At 38.3% G+C, this 22,902-nt stretch overlaps 1 protein-coding gene across 1 annotated transcript in view; it reads left to right on the forward strand.

The window, feature by feature from the left end:
- Positions 1–484: 484 nt before the first annotated feature.
- The window catches only part of HECTD2 (HECT domain E3 ubiquitin protein ligase 2), an 86,587-nt gene continuing 64,169 nt past the window's right edge, over positions 485–22,902 (forward strand). Inside the window, exons 1-2 of the mRNA XM_049790840.1 lie at positions 485–636; positions 22,221–22,359. Coding sequence (XP_049646797.1) covers positions 499–636; positions 22,221–22,359 — 277 coding nt within the window. The 5' untranslated portion in view covers positions 485–498. The remainder of the gene's footprint in view (positions 637–22,220; positions 22,360–22,902) is intronic.

Raw genomic sequence — 22,902 nt, forward strand, 5'->3', positions numbered from 1 at the left:
CTTTGGGTCCTGGCAGAACTGAGGCGTCCCTCTTCACGCCTCTTCACGCCTGCACTGAGGCCCAATCTCCTCACAGGCCTCGCCCGGTTCCCCTAAAGCCTAAACCCAACTAGGGCCCGGCCGCGTTCTGTCGTCTGCCTCGCCACCTCAGGCGACCAGCGGCCAACAAGATGGCGGCCCTGCGGTGGTCGCGGGGCCGGCGAGGGGAATGCACCCGGGCCGGACCGGGGCGGCGATGTCCGGCTGAGGAGCAGCGAGACGCGGCGTGGCGGGGCTGCGGGGCGGCCCGGCCCGGCGCGCGGGGGCGGGCGGGGCGGGGCTTAGGCGGGGCGGAGGCGGCAAGGGGCGTGTCTTCGCGTGGGAGGGGCGGGGCCTGGCGCGGGCGGGGGCGGAGCCGAGGTGACAGCGAGTCCTCTTGTCAGTTCCCTCCGCAGCCCGGCCGCCGCCGCCGCCTCTCGCTCCCGCCGTCCGGCCAGACCCGACCCGACCCGACCCGACATGAGTGAGGCGGGTCGGGTCTCCTCGCCCGCCGCGCCGCCGGCTGTGGCTGCCGCTGCTGCTGCTTCTGCTTCTGCTGCTGCTGCTGCTGCCGCCGCGCCCGAGGAGAAGAAAGCCCAGGAAGCCGGCGCCACTGCGGTAGGTGCCCGGCCGCGGCCGCCCGGAGAGCCCAGACGGCGAGGGGCGTCTGTGTGTCTGGGTTGGGGGGTCGCGGGGCGTTCGGCGCTCGAACCCCGGCGATGCCAGCGAGGCGCTCTGCGTCGGGCTGAGGGGGCAGAGTTGGCGCCGCGGTGGGCGAGCCGGGAGCCCGCTGGGGATGTGTGCCCCTGGCAGCTCGGGAAGGACTGAGGCAGCTGACCGCTTCCCAGAGCGCTTTCTGGGGGGCCGAAGGCGACCCCCCCTCTCTCACACACACTTTCTCGAAAGAAGGGACCCGAAATCCTGAGGTAAATGCTTCCAATAGTTCTTGCTGGGGAGCCAGAAAACGACCCCCTCACTCACACACAACAACAACAACACAACACACACTTCTCAAAAGAAGGGACCCGAAATCCTGAGGTAAACGGTTCTGATAGCTCTTTCTGGGGTGCAGAAGACCACCCCTTTCACACACACACACACACACACACAACAGTAACACAACACACACATTTTCTCTAAAGAAGGGACCCGAAATCCTGAGGTAAACGGTTCTGATAGCTCTTTTTAGGGGGCAGCAAACGACCCCCCCCACTTTCTCAAAAGCAGGGACCCGAAATCCTGAGGTAACCGCTTCTGATAGCTTTTTCTGGGGTGCAGAAAACGATCCCATTCACACACACAACAGTGACACAACACACACACACACATTTTCTCGAAAGAAGGGACCCGAAATCCTGAGGCAAATGCTTCTGATAGCTCTTTTAAGGGGGGGGGCAGCAAACGACCCCCACACACTTTCTCGAAAGAAGGGACCCGAAATCCTGAGGTAAACACTTTCTGTATCTATTTCTGGGGGGGCATAAACGACCCCCCCACACACACACACAACACACTTTCTCGAAAGAAGGGACCCGATTTTGCAGTTGGTGTGACCGGTTGGAGGAGGAAGAAGGTGTGGGGCGGTGACAGTGGGTTCCCCCTCGGAGGCACCTGCCCTCGGTTTTGGGGCGCTGAGAAAGGCGACACGCGAGTTGCGGCTTCATTGCGTGCCCTTTGAGGTGAGGCGGGGATGGTGGGAGGATTCTCTCTTTCCTGTGGTACCGATCTGTGACGTCAGGTGGGGAGGTTTTGGGAAGCTTTTATTTCAATGGGAGTTCTCCTGGAGATGGAGCTTCAGGGAGCTGGTTTTTTTTTTTTTTTTACAGCGAGGTTTCCTTAAGGATGCTCTGGAGAGCGCTGTCAAGGCTTCAAACTGCCTACTTCCAGATGATGTCATGGGACAGAACACGCGCGCGCAGACACACACACACACACACACACACACACACACACACACACACACCCATCACCACCCCACCACCACACCCCTACTCATGACTCTGGTATTCTATATGAATCTAGTTCTGCTTTTTTTTTTTTTCTTTTTTTTTTTGGCAACATAAATCCTTGCAAAAAGTTTTGCTTTTAGTTCATTTTGAATGCCTGACTTGGCCTGCCGCAGTGTGTGGCAGAAGAGTAGAAGTTGAGAGAACATGATCTTCTCTTCCTCCTGGAAATTCATTTCTTCAAACCTCCTTAAATGACTAAGAACTTGCTGAAATCAAAGCACGCTCTGCTTTAAAATATGAGGAGTAGGCATCATGTTTGATTAGGTAGGTTTGGGGAGAAATGTCTGAAGGACTGATTATTGGAAGATTGCTTTAAAAAGCTCTTTCACATTAGATCACTACTCCAGAGTGTGGAACGCGTGGATTGGGAAAAATTGAGAGCAGTCAGCAGAATGGCATATTCTCAAATAAACCTACAGTTGATTGTTAAGTGATTCTGGGAAATGTTTTGAAGAAATGTGTTGCCCAGTTGCTGGCAGACCCAGCCCAGTGTCTGCTGAAAGCCAGGATTTTCAGGCAGCAAATGAGTGTTTCAGCAGTTCATTTTTTTCTCCAGCAATTCATTTCTAAGTATTTGTTTCCTAAACTGTATATATCTACTTAAGAAAATAGCTGCATGAGTGGGTTTAGGGCCAAAAGTGAACACCTTCTCCAGAACATTTATTTCTGTGTAACTGAAAAATAAAGATTAGGAATTAAAATCTGTAGAAATGTGTGTGGTATGGACATTGGTCTGTAATATGTTATCCGAAATCCTTGGGGTGGGTATTGAAATTCAGGAGTCATTTTTGTCCCCACATTTTAGAGATCTGATACATATATCATATCTATAGTTGGATCCCTGACCCCACAGTCAAGTATATTTGTTATTATCGTGAGATGTAATAAAGTAAATGCAGTGCGTACAAGGTGCTTCATTGCTCTTCTGATCAGGTCAGATATTCAAACAATTCAGATCAGACACATGTTTTGTGACACAGTGAGTTTCAAAAACCTTTTTATTTGAAAAATCTACAGGATTTTTAAATTCTGAATAAAGGGTTATGGACTCTTACTACTGGTCAAACATAAAATAGAATTTAAGGTGTTTTTTTTTTAATCTTGCATTAAGCCTTAAAACAGCAGATGAAATTATAATAGGGTCCACAGAAAACCTTGAGATCAGAAGATAATTTTGGGTACTTTACAGGGTCTCTGAGGTTTGGTAGCATTATTTTTTTTATCATATTTTGGAAATGACATTCAGAATTTATGTCTTTTGGATTGACAGGAACTTGTCATTAGTATTCTTTTTTTTTTTTTTTTTTTTTTGGTTTTTGGTTTTTGGGCCACACCCGGTAACGCTCAGGGGTTACTCCTGGCTATGCGCTCAGAAGTTGCTCCTGGCTTGGGGGACCATATGGGACAGCGGGGGATCGAACCGCGGTCCGTCCAAGGCTAGCGTAGGCAAGGCAGGTGCACCTTACCTTTAGGGCCACCGCCCGGCCCCGTCATTAGTATTCTTAATTTATTCTTTTTTCTTAAGACACCAGGAAAAAAAAAGAATTCCTCTCCCTAAGGTTTTGTAGCAAAAGTTTAAAAAAACAGAGGGTTGTTGACTTATTGACAAGTATGTATGACAAAGAAAATTTCCAGAGCTGGAATTCTGAGCAGTAGCAATGAAAAGCCTAAATCAAGCATACGTTCTTAGTTCTCCACAGGTAAGAAAGCCTGGGGTGTTAGGATTACTGGGTTTCCCAGTTGGCAGAGAAGGCCTTGGAAGGTAGGGTGGGGCTAGGAAGATGTGTCCTGGTTGCTTGTTTTTTCAACTCTTTCATGTGTTATGTAGAGCATCTAGGTTTGTTTAGAAACATGATCGTCATCATTAACTTCTTTACCCCTTCAAATCATTTTTAGTAATTTGAGGGGTACTCTTTATCACAAGTGAATAGTTCAATGTAGGTGGAGATTCCAACTCAATTAATGTAACTTCAGAGTGCTAGCTTTTTCCTCCCCCCAAAGTACTGTAATCACATATTTGCTAGTAGGACATATGTTCAGAGTGACATTTCATTAAAATAAGGTCAGTGATGAATACCTTGAGGTGTTAGGGATATATCCAAGAAAATTTAAAGAAAGGTGCAAGGGTGAATTAAGGGTCCTGTGAACTATAGTCCTAAATGATCCTAAAATCTTAGTGTGAAGGAAACCCCTTCTAGTTAGAAAGTACCTGATGTAATTGTCTGGAACCCAACTAACCACATGGGAGCATGTTAAAGTAAAATCTTAACTTTTAGGCCTTGTTTTTCTATCCTCAGATGCACTGTAGAACAGAAATTTTAAAGATGTAATGTTCCGACCAAAATGCAGGATCAAGCATTTTTTTATATTTTAGTTTTTTAATTGCCTGGATGTTGCTGAAATGAAAAACTGATGTTGGGGTCGGAGAGATAGCATAGCAGTAGGGCGTTTACCTTAGAGGCAGAAGGACGATGGTTCAAATCCTAGCATCCCATATGGTTTCCAGAGCCTGCCAGGAGTGATTTCTGAGCATAGAGCCAGGAGTAATCTCTGAGCGCTGCCAGGTGTGGCCCAAAAACCAAAGAGAAAAAACGGGGAGGAAACTGATGTTATTGTACTGAATTAGAAATTCACAGAAACTATATTAAACTCCATTGTTCCAAGTCTGTTTTTGTTTATGAAGGAGCATTTGAAATGGATGGGGAAAGCATTTGCAACAGATTAGATGTGTAAGACAAAGCAGACAGAAATCAGAGGTTGTAGGAGAATGGAGAGAAGTGGCAGTTTAAGAGGTTTTATGTCAGACAGTCAAGAGGCTGATAGAATTCTCTGAGTACCAGCCCTGTTTTGGATCTCACCTTGCCCTTATAATGCATGTCACAGGGCAGAGAAAAAGATTTGGAATAGTATAGGAATTTGAGGTGCTAATGGTATTGAGTTTAGTGAGGATGATAATTTGAAGTGAACAGTTGCTGATATAAGTTAGATGTTAGGAAAAAAGCAGTGAATAGTAAAGGAAAATATGTAGGTTAAAGGGAAGCAGAAGTGACTGGTTAATGAAGATGTTTGAATGATTACTTCAACATCTGAATCAGATGAAAAGAGAGGGACAAAAATAGGTAGCAAGGAAAGAAGTAGGTTCAAGAAAAGCTGGATTTTCTAAGAAAGGTCAAGGTACCAAAGGAAAACAAGTCAGTTTTGGATTTGAAAGGAAAGCCTGTAAATCATACAGGTCAAGAAGCTAGTCAAATACGTCCAAAAAATAGAAATTGAGCTTCCCTAAGACCCAGCAATAACATGACTGGGATTATAACTTCTGGGCCCAAAAACACAAGGCAGAAAAGGCATCTACAATCCTATGTCCATTGCAGCACTATTCACAATAGCCAGAATTTGGAAACAGTCAAAGTGCCCAAGAACAGATGAGTAGATAAACTGGTACACTACGCAATGGTTAGAAAGTTCATTGTCATTATGGACAAGAACTGAGTGAGGAATGGAAGTAAAGTGATATGCATGAGAATGATACACTTCAGTAACAATATTGCAAACCACAATGCCTAAAATGAAAGAGAGAAAGAGAGAGAGAGAGAGAGAGAGAGAGAGAGAGAGAGAGAGAGAGAGTTGGAGGAGAGAGAGAGGTAAATAGAGGAACATTGGTGGTAGGAAATATGCATTTGTGCACTTGTGAAGGGATGGATGTTGAAACATTACATGACTGAAAATCATAAACATCTTATGACTATCTATATAACTATATATGTGATATATATAACTATATCACAGATCTCACAGTGATTCTGTTTTAGAATATCTTTGTAATTATCTCATGGTGATTTCATTTTTTTTTTTTTTTTTTGGTTTTTGGGCCACACCCGTTTGATGCTCAGGGGTTACTCCTGGCTAAGTGCTCAGAAATTGCCCCTGGCTTGGGGGGACCATATGGGACTCCGGGGGATCGAACCGCGGTCCGTTCCTTGGCTAGCGCTTACAAGGCAGACACCTTATCTCTAGCGCCACCTTCCCGGCCCGGTGATTTCATTTTTAAAGTAATTAATTTTGTAAAGAAGGAAGTTGGTGAATGATGAAAGGAAGAGCTTGAAGAAAAGTATAAGATGTGTGGAGGGGATTTGATAAGAAGTGAGCAAAAGGAATGAGTTTGTGTTGCCCATATGTTGGGTCCCGTTTATTCCTTTGTTGATTGTTTGAGTATCCTCAAAGAGCTCCCAGAATGAGAAATTGATTCCCATTCCCTTATCCCCTTTTGGGGGGAGATCTCGGTAATATTTTTCCGCAGCAAATAATCCACACAGACAGGAGGGTTAAGGTTGGGCGAAGAGAGTCCTTTGTCAGCCAGCCAGCCAACTCTGGCAAAAGACCCTGAACACTTGGCTCCAAACTATTTATTCGGCTCTCAACAGCGCCTTTACCTGGAAGGTTAAGGTGGGACAATAGGCAAAGAATAATTTTATGGAAATATTTTCATATACAAAAAGTTTGTATGTGTTTTATCAGCTGTGTAAAAATGGACATTGTGGAACTTCTGGGTCAAAATGTTGAATTTTTGAATGCCTATCAGTTATTTAGTGATTCTTTTTAATTTTTGAGCCACATGCAACAAAGATAATGTTGAAAATAAAACTTTCTGCCTCAGATAAGATAGTGCTGGCAAATGAAAACAAACCAAAACAATATGCAAGTGTCAAATGAGCCACAGAAACATTTTGCTTTATAGAAAGCTGGAGAAAGAAAAATTCATGTATGCATTTGGATAGGCAAAAGGAAGTGAGGAAAGTAATCCAATGAGAAAACAACATGAGCACTGGAAGGGTTACAGAGAGAGAAGTGTGTAAGGCAACAGACCCAGATTTGATCCCTGGCATCAAATATAGTCTTCCAACTACCACCAGCAGTGAGTCCTGAATAGTGCCAGGAGTAATCCTGAGCATCAACAGGTATGGCATAAAACAAATAAAAAATAAGTAAAGAATAATTAGGGAATTATAAAGCTAGTCCAATGGAAGTTTGCCCGGATCTTGTGGGAAGTTAAGTAAGATTACATTGGGGCTGGATCTAGAGCCCTAGAAGAGAAGTATTGACTTTTTTTTCTGTAATTAAGTCATTCAATTTTTTTTTAAACTAGAGGTAGGTGGACTAGAGTTAGAGAGAGAAGATGAAGGGTGGAAGTTTGTAATCCATACCTGTAATGCTGGAAACAGTTACCTAGGTGAAGTGGTCAAGAATTGATGTATAAGGGATGCAAGAATGCACACTTTATGGTCCCTAAGCAGATGATAGGAATGAAACAGAGGGAAGATTAATAAAGAACATAGATCTTAAAGTTTCCAGACAAGTTCTCTGAGAGGAAAAAATAGTTTATGTAAAAAGGTAGTCCAGAGCAACAGCATCTAAAAATATTACATATGTGTGAACATACATAAATCCTGTATATCTCTTGTGCATTTTTATATGTTTTTGTTTGGTTTTGGGTGCCAGGGATTGAACCCAGGGCTTTATACATGCAAGGCACAAGTGTTGCTGCTAAGCCATATCCTTGGCCCTTATTCATGTTGAAAAGAAGTGTAACCCTGCCTCAACTTTCTGTTTCCATAACCTCTTCTTTTGAGATGTTAATCTCATATGAATGATCAGACTCACCCACACTGGGAAGGGACTCCCTGTTTTAAATAAAGAATAAAGGAAGCTGGCTGTGGGGAGGCAAATGAGGAGCAGCAAAAGCCAGAGAAGAGAAAGCTTAGCAGAGAAGTAGATGTGAGAAAATGTACATGGCGGACAGAGTCATGGAATAAAAGCAAGCTGACTCGGATGAAACTTTGACTGCTTGTGAATTATTTCTCCGCTATTATCCTGCATCTTCAGACCCGCCGGCTGAAGAGGCTAGAGATGCTGTGCAGTGAGGCCATGAAGTGAGTCCGGGGGCAGCCTCACCCAACATGTGGACTTTACATTTTATATTTTAATCAACAAGAAGTGAGATGGCAAGGAGTGAGTAGATTGTGGCACAGGCATTTTAGCAATTTAATAAATTACAGATATTTCAAAAATATACATATAATTGAATCCTTATGACTAACATAAATAACAGCTATTCGAGTACCAACTCTACTCTTTATTAAGTATTTTGCACAGATATTTGTTCAGTTAATATAGCCCCCAAACAGTCGCAATGCCATCATTGTGATTGCGAAGAAGGCACTGGTCCCATTTCATAGAAAATATCGTAAGAACCACTTGTTATATGTACTTTGCTAAAGGGTGAAATCATTAAGAAAAGATAATATTATCAATATCAATATATCATATATCAATATCATTAAGAAGGGTTAATATGGAGATGTTTCTAACTCAAGGCACATATTTTTCTGTTATTCATAAATTCTGTATATCCTGGACCTATAGCAGTATTTCCATTTTAGAATAGAGGATGTGTTCCAGAGACAATTTTTTTAAAGAGAATTATTTGTCATAAGGTAGAATGCTCTTATGGGAGAGAAAGATGTGCTCCTGGGTATTTGATAGGTTGTATTGGTTGTTGTAAGAATATATCATTAAATTCTATTTAAAATAATGCAATCTTATTCAAAGTAATCTAAAAGTCTTAGGACAGAAAATGTGTGGGTAAGTACTCAGGTGTCTAATTTTGATTTGGATGTATATTCTGTCAATTTTACTTTACTGCAAATGTAGTTGCTTATTTCCCTCCCATTTGTGATTAAGATACTGTAAAAACACTTGGAGGAAAATAGTCATTATAAAAGTGGCCACTGGAAGTTAAGAACCTCCAAAAGAGAGTCAATATGAAACTGCTTTGCTTTTTATAACTTTCTTTCATAAAATGGGAAAAATAATCTTTGAATTTACCTAATAGTTTAAGAGTAGCTTAAGAGACTGAATTAATATACCTAAAGAATTTAGAAAAGTACCTTGAAACAGTCAAAACAGTGTAAAATGATATAATTATTATTTGCAAACTGACATCTGTATGTGGATAATGTAAGTCAGCTGTTCCTTTCTGTTCATGTCATGTGACTTTTCTATGTTGTGTCACAGCCTCCTATTATCAAGCTATAGATCCTATATGTGTTGCCTTCATCAATTTATCTCTTCCTCACCCTCAACTCTTTGTCTATGAATTAAGGGATAACATGTGCTTCTGAACTCTTCAGGCTGACGTTTGATTGGGTTCAGATGAGTTTCTTTGTGAAGAGCAAATAGCTTGAAATTAGAATACTGCTGCTGTTGCCAGAGTGGTGCTTAATTTAGCATAATGTTTGGAAATTAGCTTGATTATTTTTAGAGTTAAGGAAGAGAAAGTAGAGAAAGATTAACAGAAGATGAGTGAGAAAGTGGGTGGATCTGAGAAACTCTGGGAAGCTTTGATTTCCGTTTTTTCCTCTGGTGTCATTTAGTCTCCCAGTGAAGGATCCCCTCTTGCATTATATTAGAATGCTAAGATTTATATGAATAAATAGCTACTCCTAACTTGATTTTTGTAATTGAGTGCAATTTGAATTATCAGTCAAAAATATTTTTTGGGAAATGAGTGTAGCATGTCTTTTAAAAATAGAAATTATTGAACTTTTACAAATTCAGATGAATTGAACAGTCTAAACTTGGAACCCAGTCATTAAAAATGCTGTTTCAGGGCCCAGAGAGATAGCACAGCGGTGTTTGCCTTGCAAGCAGCCGATCCAGGACCAAAGGTGGTTGGTTCGAATCCCGGTGTCCCATATGGTCCCCCATGCCTGCCAGGAGCTATTTCTGAGCAGACAGCCAGGAGTAACCCCTGAGCAACGCCGGGTGTGGCCCAAAAACAAACAAACAAACAAACAAAAAATGCTGTTTCAAATTAACTTGGATTAAAATCAGTTATTTTGTTTTGTTTTTGGTTGTTTTTTTGGGGGGCCATACCTGACAGTGCTTAGCTATTCTTGCCTAAGTACTTGGTGAATCACATGATGGTAGGGATCAAACTCAATTCTGTCCATTGAGTTTGATTCTCCTCCCTCCCTTCCCTGGACCTCCCTTTCTTTATCCTTCCTTCCTTCTTTTCTCCCTTCTGCTTTCTCTCCTTTTTTCTCCCCTTCCTTCCTTTTTCTTCCCTTCCTTCCTTCTTTCTCTCCTTCCTTCAGTCCTTCCTTCCTTCCTTGCTCCTTCCCTCTCTTCTTCCTCTTGAAGATTGTGATTGCATCAAACCATACATTTTGCTAGATGGACTAGTGTAGAATTTTATGAAGAATAATTTATTGATTTACTTCTTTTCTAATGTTGTAAAAGAAATGAATAAAATGTCTTTGCTACCTTGCTCTTCAGTTAGGCTATGCTGAGTTTTTTGAATTCAAGATGAACATTTTAAAAAGATACTAACTAGGTTTGATTTTTAATTTTTGGTTATAAGATCAATGGCATTGTGACTATTTTAGTGTCAAACTTTTGTTCCAGAATCTACATCCTTATTCCCTAGTTTGCTTTAAAAGATGTAATTTATGTCACTTAAAAGAAGCAATTCCATTATAGCAGAGAACTAAGAGGAAAGTTCTCACCTTGAAAATAACTAAATTTTCACAGCTTAAAAGAAGAATGTAGAGAAATGGTTAAGACTTCTGCTTTTCTTACCCACTATCCTAATAGGAAACTCTAAAAGAAAAAAAAAATCTTACACAGTAACAGTGCCTAAAATAGACTCTTCAGAAGCTAAGTGCAAGTGAGATTTCTCATTTGATGTGGCCCTAACTGGTAGTTCAGGTCAGTTTATTTTAAAAGCTGACAAATCAAAGTATCTTAGATGCTTTTCATTTTAACTCAAAATATAAATGTATAATTTGTTCACCAATCTTTTGTACCTCTCCTTAGTATCTAAAGAAGCCACTCTTTTGTAGTAATAATTTTTTTTTTTTGGTTTTTGGGTCACACCCGGCAGTGCTGAGGGGTTACTCCTGGCTCTACACTCAGAAATAGCCCCTGGCAGGCACGGGGGACCATATGGGATGCTGGGATTCGAACCACTGTCCTTCTGCATGGAAGGCAAATGCTTTACCTCCATGCTATCTCTCTGGCCCCTTGTAGTAATAATTTTAATAATAACAATAATTGGGCCCGGAGAGATAGCACAGCGGTGTTTGCCTTGCAAGCAGCCGATCCAGGACCAAAGGTGGTTGGTTCGAATCCCGGTGTCCCATATGGCCCCCGTGCCTGCCAGGAGCTATTTCTGAGCAGACAGCCAGGCGTAACCCCTGAGCATCACCGGGTGTGGCCCAAAAACCAAAAATAATAATAATAATAATAATAATAATAACAATAATATTTTTCTATGCATCACAGGCAATTTTTGGACTCATTAAAACTGAAGGATACATACTTGATATGCTTGATATCAAGGACATTTCATTGTTGTCAAACTATTTTCTTTCAGAGACTGAAACAATATAGTACAGTGGATGGGGTGTTTGCCTTGAATGCAGAAAACCTTGGTTTGATCCTTAGAACCAGGAGTAAGTCCTAAATACTGCTGAATGTGGCCCCTCAAAAATATCTTTGAATTTGAAAAATAAATTTCATAATCTACAGGAAAAATATATATATACTTGCATTGTCCTTTGTACTTATCAAAAACTGCAAAAGAAAAGCATTTTACTTCTTGAGATATAAACCTTGTTTTCTGACTCTCTAAAAAAACTCTTCCAGGTGATGGTGGGTATTTATGAATCAGAGTAATAATTCTGTTAGTTTTTAAGGCCTTTATGTTGGAATGGATTTACTTAAGGGAATTTAGTATTTACTTTATATTTTCATTTATCCAATTGAAATACATTATGAATCATAGGAACTTAACATTTTATCTATTTAATCAGATCTATACAGTTGAAATATAATATGAACCACTTAGTTAATTAAATATTTTATCTATTGGAACAGGTCTCTAAAGATGAAATATAAAGTAATCAAAACTTTCCTAACAGTTACATTAAAAGGAATAAAAATAGGAGATTGAGGAATATTGCTGCAGATAGGGTACATTTCTGGCATACAGTCAACTCCAGATCTTATCCCTAGCACCACAATGTGGTACCCTGAACATTGCTAGGTAGTCTTAGAGGCCCCCACTGCTGAGATGGCAAGAGTAATTCCTGAACCTTGGGGCTCAAGCAGCATCACATCTTCAGTCTCTTGCATTAAGCCATTAGTTCTGTTAAAGTAGAATTGATGCAGAGGGCCTCAGCATCATTTGAGCATTGCATGGGAGAACTGCTCATTTTCCAAATAACAAAAATAGAGGTATAATTAATTTTATATATTAGCATATAGCTATTTGCCTCATAATATAACTATATTTTAACATAGCAATTTTACTTTTCTCATATTACCAGTTTGTAAGTTATATGTTTTATACTTACTGTTTATCACAATTTGGCTCTCATAATTTTATCTGCTCCTCAGTGTTCCCAGATGACTAATAACTATATCAGTGCAAATATATATTATTTTCTTTACTAAGATCTCTTTATTTTTAAATTTCTTACAGAACTGAAGGTTTCTAATTAATTCTTTATTTAAACACCATGGATACAAGGCTGTTCATAATACAGTTGCTTTTTTCACAGTTATTAATGAGTTTATTCATGCACTGGTGAACAACCTTCCCCAGTGTATATTTCCGACCCTCAGTGTCCCCAGTTTCCCTCCCACCCCCTGCTTGCCAATGGAGAAACAGTTTTCTTCTCTCTCACTCTCTCTCTCTGCCTCTCTCTTCCTCTCTCTTCCTCTCTCTCTCTCTCTCTCTCATACACACACACACACACACACACACACACACACACACACATACACACACACTTCCTTTATCCCCCTTACTTTTAGACATGAATTTGCATTATTGTTACTGAGGGGTATCATTTCTATCACTTCATTTCCTTTTAGCACCCAATTCTTGTTTAGAGTGATCATTTCTAACTATCATTGTCATAGTAGGCCTTTATCTACCCTAAATGCTCTCTCTCAAAATTTGTGCTAAGCTTTGTACCATGAACTGGTCTTCCTGGCCCTTATTTCTGTTGTCTTTGATATGATTACCATACTCTCACAAATGATTGAGGTCATTCTATATCTGTCCCTCTCCCTCTGACACATTTCACTCAGCATAATATTGTCCATATCCATCCATGTGTAAGTGAATTTCTGATTTCATTTTACCTAATAACTCAATAGTATTTCATTGTGTATATATGCCACAGTTTCTTTTTCTTTTTCTTTTGGTTTTTGGGCCACACCTAAGTGACCCTCAGAGGTCACTCCTGGCTATGCAGAAACTCCTGGTAATAATCAGACTAAACACCAAATCCAAAGTCAATGATAACAGAATTGATACTCAATCTACAACAAACTATACACAAGGGGACCAGTTATACTAGCAGTCTGGGGGGCAAAGAGGAGGGATATGGGATGCATGCTGGGAAAAGGGGTGGAGAATAGACAACACTGGTGGTGGAATGCCTCTGATTCAATGTCACTATGTATCTTAAATATTACTGTAAAAGATATGTAATCCACTTTGGTCACAATAAAAATTATATAAAAAGGGGGCGCAGCAGTGGCACAAGTGGTAGGGTGTTTGCCTTGCATGCACTAACCTAGGACGGACCGTGGTTCAATCCCCTGGCATCCCATATGGCTCCCCAAGCCAGGAGCGATTTCTGAGCACATAGCCAGGAGTAACCCCTGAGCATCACCGGGTGTGCCCCCCAAAAAATAAAAAAAAAAATTGCTCCTGGCTCAGGGACTACCTGGGATGCTGGGGATTGAACCGGGGATTGAACCGAGGTCCGTCCTTCACAGTCACGTGCAAGGCAAATGCCCTACCACTGTGCTGTTGCTCTGACCCCATATACCACAGTTTCTTGATCCACTCATCTGTTCTTGGACATTTGAGTTGTTTCTAGAATCTGGCTATTGTGAATAATGCTGCAATGAACATAGGGATGCAGAGGACTTTTCTGTATTGTGTTTTGTACCAATATTTCTTGAATTTATTTAATTACTGTTTATCCCTATCATAGCAGTCTTCAGATTATAGTCTTCCATATCTCTTATTCGGAGTGAGGTTGCCACTCCTGCTTATGCTCAGGGGTTACTCCTGGTCTGAGCTCAGGAATCAACTCCTGGCAGGGCTCATTGTACCATATGGTATGCCAGGGATTAAACCCCAGTTGTCCATGTTCCTCATGCAAGGCAAGTGCCTTACCCACTTTACTATCTTTCAAGTCCTTTCCAGATCCCTTTAGAAGTTCAAAAATCAGAACTTTTATAATGATTCTGAGTTATGTTATTTATCATATTCAAACTCTTTAGTATATGGTACCATCTTTCAAAAGCTACATAATATGTGATATTGAAGCAAATTTAATGCAGAATTCAGCTATCTTTTATTAAATCAAACATTTTTACAGTTATACAAATTTGAAATAAAAATTCTTCATTAATTGTTTTGAAGTGGGAAAATTTTGTCATTATTTTATTCATTTTTATATGGAGTTTATATTTATGGGAGGAGTTAATGTGTGTATATATAATACCCCTTTTAAGAGTATCAAGATGTCCCAAGACCAGAAAATAAGAATTATTACCATAGTATGTTATGTTCCTCTTTTAATATAACCATTAATGCTTTTTTTGATATGTCATTATTTATAACACCTATTTTACATAAGTAAATTTTCCAAATTATCAGATGTATTGATCATAGAATGCCAATTGTTATTATCTGAAAATTTTTCTTAAGTAATAAGTATATTTTTTCTCTTTTTCTAATTCCCCTCACCCCCTATTTTTTTTCTCATACATGATATTGATCATATTTTTTTAAATGTGTTCTGGTGACAATACCTACCATGACAACTTTGTATTCAGGGCTAGTAAACTGAAACAATCTCTGTAAAAACCTATGTGAATATATTTTCTACAGTGCTCTCTTAGACAGTCTACTGCATCTTCCTATGTAAATAGCAAGAGCCAACATTTACTTGATACAATTTAAAATATCTTGTGTTGTCTTTCTTCTGGTTTACCTCACTCAAAATGATATCCTGAATTTCTAATGGATCCCAGCAGTTTCTACTACAGCCTCCTGTAACCAGAACTCATTGGGCTCCCTGTGGCTGAGGGATTGCTAGGTGATAGGTCTTTTTCCCTTGGGGGGACTTGGTAGGAACTAAAAGTTGTCTGCCCATCCCACCCCACCTCCAAAGGACAGTGGCAGCAGCACAGCTAAGGAGCAGGGAAGTGAATGGTGTTCTGTCTGCCAAGTCTGGGGGCTTCTCATTGTCTTGCAGGCTGTGGTTTTTAACTGTGTTCCTTTGTAGAAAGATTCTGAAAGATATGCAATAAAATACATCAAAGTAAAAAAAATATTATAGTACATCAGGAAGAATCACATTTAACATGTATGCACTTAAGAAAGGGTCATAAATGGAATAAAAAGGTTTAATATATGTATATATAATATGTATATATGCATCTGTATGTATATATATCAAAATTTTAATCTTCAAAAGACTATATACACTATCTTCTGAGGTCATAGTGCACTAAAAATTAAAATTGGTCAAAAACATAACTGGAAAAACAACACAAATCTGGTTTTTAAATAATTTGTTACTGAACAACCAGTGGATCAGAGAGAAAGTCAAAGAGGAAATTAAAGGATTTCTAGAAACAAATGAAAATAAGGACATGATCTATCACATCTTGTGGTACACAAGTTGAGAGAATTTTTGTGTTGAGAGAAAATTTCATAGCATTTTTCAGGAAGGAAGAAAGGCCCATATAAATAACAAGTGCATAGCTTAAGCAACTTGAAAATGACCAATGAAAAGGAGCCCAAAGCAGACAAGAGGAAGGGAATAATAAAATTTAGATAAGAAATTAATAAACTCAAATCCAAATAAACAATCCAAAGGATTAATGAAACCAAGAGTTTGTTCATTGAAAAATGAACAAAATTGATAAACAACTAACAAGACTCACAAAGAGAGAGAAAACCTGAATAAATAGAATCACAAATGAAATGTTGTTGTTACCACAACAATACCACAGAAACTCAGAGGAACATTAGAGATTTCTTTGAGAATATTTATGCCATAAAGTGAGAGAACCTAGAAGAAATGGATTAATTATTGAACTTCTGTATACTTCAAAGGCAGAATTAAGAAAATATGGAACATCTGGATAGACTTACCACTTTTGAAGAAATAAAATAAAGTCTAAAAAAAAAAAAGGCAAAATTAGCTTCACTAGTGAGTTCTTTAAAATCTTTAAAGAATACCTACTCCCAATCCTTTTCATGCTCTTCCAGGAAACTGAAGAAACAGAACTACTCCCAAGCAATTTCTATGAAGCAACCCTTACCCTGAAACCCAGAACTGAGACACCACAAAGAGAGAGAGGGGGCAGGTGAGAGAGAGAGAGAGAGAGAAAATTACAGGCCAATAATTCTGATTAACATTGGTATAAAAATTCTCAACAAGGGGGCCGGAGCGATAGCATGAAGGTGGGACATTTGCCTTGCATGCAGGAGGGTGGTGGTTCAAATCCCAGCATCTCATGTGGTCTCCCAAGCCTGCCAAGAGCGATTTCTGAGGGTAAAGCCAGGAGGAAACCCTGAGCACTGACGGGTGTGACCCAGAAAATAAACAAAAAAATTCTCAGCAAAATTCTAGCAAATAGAGTCCAAAAACCATCAAAAGATCATATACCATGACTAAGTGGGATTCATCCCAGGCATGCAAGAATGATTTTATATATGCAAGTCAGTCAACATAATACATAAATTAAAAATAAAAGTTGCTGCGGACTTTTATCATAGTTAGATAAAAGTCCCTGAAGCAAACCTTAGTGGGTTATATTTTTCCACTGGGAATCAAGCGGATGCACGATCAGACGAATATGAAATATGAATTATGAAATATGAAATAAATGAAACCACACAAAATTACATGGTGAAAACAAGAGGGAGAGGCCAGAGACTTTATTTCTTGAATTGGGCCTAATATAGACGGATTTTTGGGGCATAGCCAGGGAGAAAAGAAAAGGGGATGAACCAATGAGATCAGAGCTAGAATTAGCATATGAAGAGACAGGTAAAGAGAAAACAGATACCTATAAGGAAATGGGGGGAGAGAGAGAGATCACAGAAGAGCTCAGCAGGAGACTGACATTTCTTTGTCTGTAGGAGAACTGAGGCTGGATTTCTATAGTGGTCAAATAGAGAAGGATGTAATGTTACAGCCATGTTGGGAATTATTGCCAACGATCCATGCAAAGGGTCAAATGATTGACTTCGCTAAGTGGGCCTTTTGGCAAATAATTCTTTTAGAAGAGGAAAGCCCTGCACCAGGGAAGGAAAAGACCACGTCTGGTGCGTGCTTTCCTTAGATGGGATGTAACAAAAAGTCGCATGATCATATTAATAAATGCAGAGAAAATATTTGAAAGTTGAAGGTACTTTCCTTAACATAGTCTTAACCATTTACCACAAACACACAAAAAATATTATACTCAATGGGGGAAAAAACCCTCAAAACCTTTATATAAGATCAGGCACAACAAAAAGACACATAGAAATAATAGATTTATATAGTAAAGTGGCATGCTACAAAATTAATATGAAAAAATCTATGGCTTTTCTATATATAATACATATCTACATATATAAATATTTTTTAAATCTCATTATAATTGTGCCTCAGAAAAATCAAGTACCTCAGAATCAACCAAAGAGGTTAAAGACCTATACAAAGAAAACTACAAACCATTGTTTTAAGAAATAAGAGGAGGCCGGAGAGATAGCATGGAGGTAAGGCGTTTGCCTTTCATGCAGGAGGTCATCGGTTCAAATCCCGGCGCCCCATATGGTCCCCTGTGCCTGCCAGGAGCAATTTCTGAGCCTGGAGCCAGGAATAACCCCTGAGCACTGCCAGGTGTGACCCAAAAACAAAAACAAAAACAAAAAAAAAAAAAGAAATAAGAGAAAAATGGAAATGTCAACATATCCCTGATCATTGATTGGGAGGATTAACAACATTAAAATGACAATACTTCCCAAAACATTGTACAGATTCAATGTAGTCCCTATAAGAATACCCTTCATGTTTTTCAAATGAATAGATTAATAGTTCTGAAATTCATATGGAGTAATACCTCTCCCTCAAATAGCTAAAGCAGTCTTTAGGATAAAGAAAATTAGAGGTATTATTTTCCTCAATTCAAACTATATATCAAAATGGTGACAATTAAAACAGTATGTTACTAGAATAAAGACAGACTCTCAGAAAATTGGAATCGAATGGATTATTCTAAAACAGACCTTCAAATATATAATCAGTTAATCTTTGATAAAGGAGCAAAAATGATTAATTGGAGCTAGGAAAGCGTCTTCAGCTTTCTAATGCCATGCACAAAAGTAAAAATCATAATAGAATAAAGACCTTGATCTCATACCTGAATCCACAAAGTACAAAGAGGAAAACATAGGCAGAACTCTCTGTGATAGTAAAGCTAAAAGATATTAAATCTTTAAGGATAAAACATCACTGACCAAGCAAGTGAAAACAGACATAAACAAATGGTACTACATTAAATTAAGAAGCTTCTGATCTTAAAGGACATGATGACTAAGATACAAAGACAGACCACAAAATGGGAGAAATATACTGAATACTCGTTGGATAAGGAGTTATATCAAATATATATAAGGCACTGGTAGTACTTCACAAGGAAAACAAATTCCAACTCAATCAAAAAATGGAGAGAAGAGGCCAGAGTGGTGGTGCTAGAGGTAAGGCATCTGCCTTGCAAGTGCTAGCCTAGGATGGATATCCCATATAATCCCCCAAGCCAGGAACGATTTCTGAGTGCATAGCCAGGAGTAACCCCTGAGCATCACTGGGTGTGGCCCAAAAACAAAACAAAACAAAACAAAAATGGAGAGAAGCAATAGAATCTTCTCACAGAATAAATGTAAATCGCCAAAAGGAACATGAATAAATGCTCTTCTTCACTAATCATCAGGGAGTTACAAATCAAAGCAATAATGAGCTATCATCTCAGACTACAGAGACTGGTACACATCAAAAAGAACACCCAGAGAGAAAGGAACTCTCATTCACTACTGGTAGGAATGTTTACTGCTCCAACCTTTCTGGAAAAAAAAAAGTCTAGGAAATGAGCTTCCATTTGATTCAGCCACTCTAATTCTTAGAATATAACTCAAGCACCCATAAACAAAATAGAGAAAAATATATGCAACCCTTTGTTCCTTGCAGCACTAGCCACAATAACCAAACTCTGGAGACCATCTATGTCCAAGAATAGATGTCTGGATAAAGAAACTACAGTACATATACAGAATGGAATATTACTTGGCCATAAATTATATATATATATATATATATATATATATATATATATATATATATATATATATATATATATATATATATATATATATATATATACTCGCCCTATATGTAGGGACCTGAAGAGTATCATGCTTAGTGGAGTTAGTCAGAGATAGACTCAATGATCTCTCATATGTGGAATATAAGTAAACATAATGATGGAATAATAAATACCCCAAACAATGAAAACAAATAACATGCGAACTGATAATCAGTAGGAAACATGCTCCCTGAAGAAACTGGGAGATAGGACAGGGAGAGAGCAAAATCTATGGTGTAGAAAAGTATCCAACTAGGAGGAGGTGGTGCTTTAAGGTGGTAGAGTACAAATCCTATCAGCAACAGTAGAAAAACCATAGTCGCAAATGTATGTATGTATGTGTGTGTGTGTGTGTGTGTGTGTGTATATATATATATATATATATATATATAGCATAATACCACATCAGTAACAATATTTCAAACCACAGTGCCTAAGAGGGGGAGGGAGAGAGAGAGAGTTGGAGAAGAGAGATATGCCATAGTAACAGGCTGGAGGGAAACTGGGTGCATTTGTGCATTTGTGATGGGAAATGTGCACTGGTGAAGCAATCAGTATTGGAACACTGTATGACTGAAGCTCAACTTTGTATTTCATGGTCATTCAATTAAAACTTTATTAAAATTTGGGGCCAGAGAGCTAGCACAGAGAGGTAGGGCGTTTGTCTTGCATGCAGCTGATCCAGGATGGACAGTGGTTCGAATCCTGACATTCCATATGGTCCCCAGAGCCTGCCCGGAGCGATTTCTGAGCACAGAGATAGGAATAACCCCTGAGTGTGGCCAGGTGTGATCCAAAAATCAAAAAAAGTATTGTATTAAAATTTGAAATTACATTATAATCTTACATGTAATTTTTGTGATCCTATAGCCAAAAACTATCTTTGAAGTTCCTATTGAAACATTGCCTGAATTTCAATTATGAATAACTTTGTAATTTCTTGGTGAGTAAATTAAAATTTTAATTTAATTTAGAAAGTTAATAAAGAAAACATTCAATAAAATGAATAAAAGTATTTATGAGGTGATACACCAATACTTTTTTTTTTGGTCACACCCACTGGAGGTCAGAAGTTACTCCTGGCTCTGAGCTCAGAAGTCACTTTAGGCAGGCTTGAGAGACCATATGGGATGGTTGGATTCGAACCAGGGTTCATCCTGTGTTGGCGGCGTGCAAGGCCTTACTGATGTGCTATGGCTCCAGCCCCCAAAACCAATAATTTTTATTATTGTTTTAGGATGTAAAAGAAAATGTCTTCAAGACCCTCTGAAGATATAGACTAATAAAATTAATTTTATGATAATTATAAATGTAATAGTTCTTGAGACTCTAAGTAAAAGCTATCATGGAAAATCATAAATAATCTTTTGTTTATTTGGGGCTATATCCTACCCTCCTGGCAAGGCATTAGATGACCATGAGGATATCGGGGATCAAATCCAGTCAGTCGCAGCAAGGCAAATAAATGTTCTACCCATTGTGCTATCGTTCTGTCCCCCGTTGAAAGTATTTTTTACCCTCTTTGTTCTCTGTTTATACTTATCTTCAATCTTTAACAGCTGGTTGAGCATCCTGCTACTATCTATTCTTCAACACATCTAGCCCACTGTTTGGAGGCTGGCCATATTCCAGGACTTCATCCTCAGTATGCTGTAGGTTTTATAGATAACATTTCAAAAATTCCTCGGGAACCAGATATAAGAAGTGTGACATAGAGTAATGTTTTTTTACCTTTAATTTAATCTGAAGTTTAATGTCATATTAATGCCATAAAACTTCTTGCTTTGGGTCTCTATTTTTTTTATAAATTTGGGAAAATTTTTTTATTTTCTATTATAACTTGACAATTTACTAAATTGTTCATAATATAGTTGTTTCAGGCATCAGATGTTCAAATAACAATCCCACCACCAAAGTGACCTTCCCTACATCAGTATCCCCAGATCTCTATTTATAGTTAATGTTTTACCTTTGCATAAATGCTGCCCTATTTTTCTTCATGAAAGTCTATTATATCTTATCTTTTAAAAGGTGGTAGAGGGACTATTGCTTTTTAAGGATTTGCTTTCATTTATCTATAGTACATTGTTAGCTTATGAAACTGTCCATGATGAATTTTAATCCTAGTAAACCCAAAGTATAATCACAAAATTTAGAAAAATATGGACTTTAGAGGGTTTATTGTTTTATCTGAACTTTCAGAGTTATATCAAAAGCTGAGAAAACCTTCAGTAAACTAGCAGGTAAAGTGTTGCATGCATTTTACATGCATTATTAAAAATAATGTTTGTGTAAGTCCAACTAAGTGTTATGTATAAACAAAGTAAAAATAGTAATTAATATTAATAGAATGGGTAGTAAATGCAAGGATTTGCTAATTATTTTTATATATTACCTAAGAGTAACCATGTGAAGTGAATACTAGTATCCCCTTTTCCAAACTTTGTCAGTTTGAAAGAAACTAGACAATATGACTATTATCATTTAATTGCTAGAAAATGTAACTATTTGTACTTTATGCTTAACTGGTTTGGCTCTAGAAAAGATACATCAGCTGTATATGCTTCTTATCTATATTGTCAAATTAAAACATTTCTATGCTTATTATTTTAAAATTACAATAAGTAATTTAAATGTAGCTTAGTAAGAATCATGCTATATTATTAACATTTCAATTTCTAGGGTTTGGGCAGAGGAGCCAAAGGCCAGATTTCTACTTTTAACAGTGTTATTTCAACTGTCAGCCAGAAAAAAGAAGGTTCTGAAAACAGAAGTTCACCTATACATCTTGTTTTCCCAAACATCAAGAACGGTAAAGAAGGTAGATATTTTACATTATAATGATTAAAAGTATATGTCTGTATATCTCAATTTGAAAGTATATCATCCTATTAGTTCCAAAAGTTGATTTTAATTATTCATTATTTGTTTTGATAGGTTGCTAATACAATAAGAAAAATAAATGCCATATAAATATATGCAGAAAAATTATTTTTGTGTGATTGCTATTTAGAGTAACAGTGAACTATAAAACTCATGTATAATCAGGTTTGATTATGAAGCCAGTTCCAATATAAATATTCTTCCTCAAAAATTTCAGCAGATTTTCTTTATTTGAAGTAGAAGAGTAAGTGCTATATATATGAAATTCTTATAATAAGCCTAAAATGAAATGTAGAAAACTGATATGAAGAAAGCTAAAATTTTTTAAAAAGATGCACTATATAAATGCAGATATACCCAATTTACTCTTATATTTTGTAAGTTTCTCTGAAGTCATTTTAAGGAAAGTTGAAAAATTATACTCCTTGATTTGTAAGAATAAATATCTGAGAGGATACAAGGAAAAATAAGAAAGCAAATT

The sequence above is a fragment of the Suncus etruscus genome, chromosome 17 (genome assembly GCF_024139225.1).
Source record: "Suncus etruscus isolate mSunEtr1 chromosome 17, mSunEtr1.pri.cur, whole genome shotgun sequence".
Lineage (NCBI taxonomy): Eukaryota > Metazoa > Chordata > Mammalia > Eulipotyphla > Soricidae > Suncus > Suncus etruscus.